Source organism: Colletotrichum chrysophilum (assembly GCF_026319265.1).
Source record: "Colletotrichum chrysophilum strain AFK26 chromosome Unknown scaffold_275, whole genome shotgun sequence".
NCBI lineage: Eukaryota > Fungi > Ascomycota > Sordariomycetes > Glomerellales > Glomerellaceae > Colletotrichum > Colletotrichum chrysophilum.
Window position 1 is genome coordinate 31,232 of NW_026517562.1, and position 4,225 is coordinate 35,456.

Below are 4,225 nucleotides of genomic sequence, written 5' to 3' on the forward strand. Positions count from 1 at the left end.
CAAACATTCCTTTTTGGGGTCCCGAGGCAGGACTGTCACTGCTCCACGAGTAGGCATCCCTGAACGGGAGGCTCCGAGGCCATGTCTTCCACGTGAGCCCAAAACCTTAGGAGTGGCTCTCACAGTGAGGATTACAGCCGTGGGATATGAGTTGCGTTCAAATTGCACTCAGCAACGCTCACCGGGGTTCTTCTTTTCTATTTTCCTCCCTTTCTTTCCTGGCGTTCCTGGCTTTCCTGACCATCGTGCAGGGCCTAAAGAGGTGGCATATTTGCAGACTGACTTGGGAAGCAGGTCAACATAGACACGATTGCGGGCGTTTTCGCAGGGGGAAGCTGGGTTCAGTAATGGTCAAAAGCCTATCTTTGGCGAAGAACAGGGGGTTGCAAGTTTCAGATGCAGGCGCCGTAGGAAGGTGGATGCCTGAGCTAATTATACCAGCCCCCAGGGTTTCTCGTCCTGCCGCGGTTCAGTCCGCAATTATCCGGCCACGGACCTCGTGTAAGGTACAAAGGTCAATGTTCGGATCTCTCGGCACTGTTGAGATATTACAACGTTCTTTTTCTGCCAGGGTTTCGAAGCATTCTAACTTACAGATGACGGAAACAGCGATTTAAATCACGGTATCTCTACTTGCGCTGTTGTTGGTGAACAATTGACTTCATGGGCTATGAACTCCAGTGTATTTACGACAACTTCAAGCTCACAGAACCTAATGTGACCAATCACTCATGCATAATCTATGGTTTCTCCATGATCGATCACGTCTTTAGCGCCAGATATGTATGCATTGGCTGACGGATATCGGCGATGCCAAGAGCAACTGCGACTGGTTTAAGCGGGAAGTACGAATATTTCAAGAAGGTCAACAACGGTTTCAGGAACGACACTCAATGGAGGTTGTGGGGGCTTGGCCTGATTGCAAGCACGACTGGATATAACTAAGGATGCGAATCTGATGGAAGCTTGCTAAACCTCTACCTGACTCCTGCATCTAGAACCACAATAAATTGGGGATATAGCTGGATGCCACTTATGGCAAATGGAACTCTCTTCCGATTGACACGGCCCCGGGGAGATAGGCAGGGACGCAACTAGCCACTGCATGGAAGTCGCAATCACGCGATACCCAGGGTACCCATCCCAAAAGTACTTTTGATAGGTGCCCTACGTCGGCCATTGCATCCGCCTTCAATTACCCATCCCGGCCCCCGCGCCGTCTGATACTCTCTCTCTCTGTGAATCTAACCTTATGTCGGGCACGTGGTATGCACGCGACATCTCAGGTAGAGAAGGGCCGCTACACACTCAACACGTCAGCCATCGCAACGTCGCGCGTCGCGGTCACTGTACTGTGCTCCCCACCTGAGTGATGGACCTCAACAGCGTCCCGCATGCTCTCGCCATCCTTTCTGTATATTGACTTTGCACTATAGGCAATCAACTGGGCTTGTGTTAACACATACGACCACACCCACTGGAGAACTCGGGATCCCGTCCGCTCTCCCACAGATAAGCCAGTGAGGGCTGGAGTAGTAGTCGGGTCGGTGACGACCGGCGAATGCCCGGTGTTGTATGTTTCTGCCGTGCAGGTAACCTTTTTCTCGGGTTTGTCTCTCCCCTCGGATGTCTTTTCGACTGTTGCCTGTGCTGGGCAACCTGGCCTGCTTTTAGCACCATTCTGTGCTACCACAGCGGCAAAGTCTGTGGCAGCATCTTTGGATCAAATACTGCGAAGCAATGCGACTTGGGGCATAGAAAGACCATGTTGGGCGACTCATTAAAAATGAACATGAACAAAGGACGGGAGGTATGGTGGCTAGGAAACGACAGAGCTTTGGAGCAGCAAAATTTTGTCGCGATGGCGAATGGGCCTCGCAATGTGAGCGACCGACGTGATTGAGACCGACAGCGTGAGACCTGTTCTTCTAGAACGATATCCGCCCTCGAAATGTGCTTGAGCCTTTAAGGAGTCAACATTGAAGCGAGATGAATGAGCGAACACGCGCGAGGCTGGTCAAAGGTGTCGTCTGTGCCACTGTGATATTGCAATACGTGATTGAAGGCATGCCGCATGATGAAGCGAGAGGAACGCCGCGACCACGACTTCCGCTCAGAAGAACACCAGAGAGTAGGTCTTGAGGACATTTAGCGCGCCAGTTTTGCATCCGGGCGAGTCTCCCCGCAGCGTCGCTCAGACGCAAGATATGTCAGGGTTGTAAGAGGATAGGGATTAGCGGGATTTGGCAATGGTCAGCCTTCGAAAAGCTCACGTCATTATTGTATGAACCAAGCCGAAGGGGTGAAGGAGCATGAAAACTTGGTCTGGGAACGAACTTTGAGCAGATGGAAAGCCAACGAGTGACTGACCTCTATCCATGGCTGCGTAGTGGGCGTAATAGTGTCAGCCGGATCACTTAGCTGTCCCAGGTTGACTTGGTGTTGCTTTGTTCGTCTGTTGAGACTCTGTATCGTGGAAAGCTCCGGCATTGTCTGCCCGAAGAGCAAGAGAAGTCAGCCGTAGATTCGGTTTAGAGATCCCGGAGATTCTGGGGCCGTGGCAAGACCCGTCCGAGGCGCTGACACGCTTCGTGGGAACGATGGCCCTGAAATCGTTGGTCCCGGTGGTGATTCGAAAATAACTGAGAATGATCGAAATGGAAGGGAAGCTTGGCAAGTCAAGTTGTCGCTTCCAAGTACCCTCACACCCGCGTTGATGACGTAGGTGCAGACTCGCTGGTACCTGCCTTAGGTGAGAACTGCATCCCTTAAGGCAGGCCCTTCCTTCGCAGTGTCCTGTCTCGTTATTTCCACGTTCCAATGGATGATTCTGACGATGTCTGGAATCAACCCTTCATCCCACAAACCCTCCTCCACCGACTCTTCATCCCGCAACACCCCCATCCATCGCCCTTCTCCAGCTGTTCGACCGACGACAACATGGCCGACCGCAGGGGCTGGGCGCACTTTGCTTCCGCCTCAAAATCTTCAGAGAATCTCCGCGAGACCCCTCGTCCTGAGGCTACAGCAATCGCCGGAATCGAGGCTTCTCAATTGTAAGTCTTACTCTGCTCCATGTGACCCTTTCAGCCGATGCTGACCATTCCGCACAGCGGGCTTCGATCTTCAAACGCTACCAGCGCGCCGTCCGCATCAGGAACAACAGCAAAAGTCACGCCAGCGACGGCCTATTCGAGAAATGCTGTCTCCAGTGCAAGCCACAATCAGGTCAATGGCCAGAATACCAGTGCTATTGATTCAGCACCACTCAACTCCACTGCACGAAAGGAAGCCAGCATACATCACCTCGCGGGCACGAAGGACACTGAAGATATCCACAAGGACAACGATAAACAAAACGCCAAGGGCCTCCAGAAAGCGACTTGGTATGCCAGATCAAGAGGAGTCGGACATTGAAGTCGACCCAGTGTTTGAAATAGGCGAGAGCAGAAATAGAGAGTCCGTTACTATTACACAATGTGCATGGCGTATACTGGTGAATCCTTGCTCTCTCTCATGGGGAGTTGATGTCTTGAAATATTCAAAGCGGAACGTAAGTGGTGCGCGCACAAGAGAGTTTGCAGTCTGCTCCGAGCAAGCCGCAAATGAACATGAGAGGAATATGGCGCTGTTGATAGGCATGAAGATTGACCATTGCCTCAATTGCAAATCGCACGCGACTCTCGCTGGCTGACATGATCGTAGTGACGGAAAAGCACACGTGAAGGGGTCAGTGGGCTGTCACATAATCCTTTCTTGTTATCCTTCGGCCCCTGTGAATGGCTGAACTCCGATTCCGACATACACGATGGGATCTCAAATCCATTTCTAACCCGTATGTTGGCATCGAAGGCAGCCATCACTCACAGCAAGGCTGAAGTCGCCAGCTCGTGTAACAAAGACTGCGAAGCCAAATTCCCAAGCGTTTGTGGTCAGATCATAGCCACCGGTATTCCCCGATACATCCCCGCCCTGGTGGTTGCGAAGATTCAGGCCCTGATCAATGCGGCGAGGCGTGACATCGAACTTGTTTCCGAGGATAATGACGATGGGACCTACACGAAGTCGAATCCATGGCTGGGGCACAGCGCTGCCGTTAAAGCCAATAAATTAAATAACGCCAAGATTTGACTGATTTGATTGCCCCTACGCCAGTATTGGTTGATTTGCCCTGTTGGCCAATATAACAAAGCAAATCCATAGAACACGTGACTCAAAGCCGCCA

At 51.8% G+C, this 4,225-nt stretch overlaps 1 protein-coding gene across 1 annotated transcript; it reads left to right on the forward strand.

Annotated features, from left to right (window-relative positions):
* Window positions 1-2,940: 2,940 nt before the first annotated feature.
* Window positions 2,941-3,386, forward strand: COL26b_013976 (uncharacterized protein; the record flags this gene model as incomplete). The annotated part of the gene is made up of 2 exons (XM_053186559.1): window positions 2,941-3,056; window positions 3,114-3,386. Coding segments are annotated over 2 exons (389 nt in total), but the record flags the coding sequence as incomplete, so codon positions are not given.
* Between the last annotated feature and the right edge of the window lie 839 nt (window positions 3,387-4,225).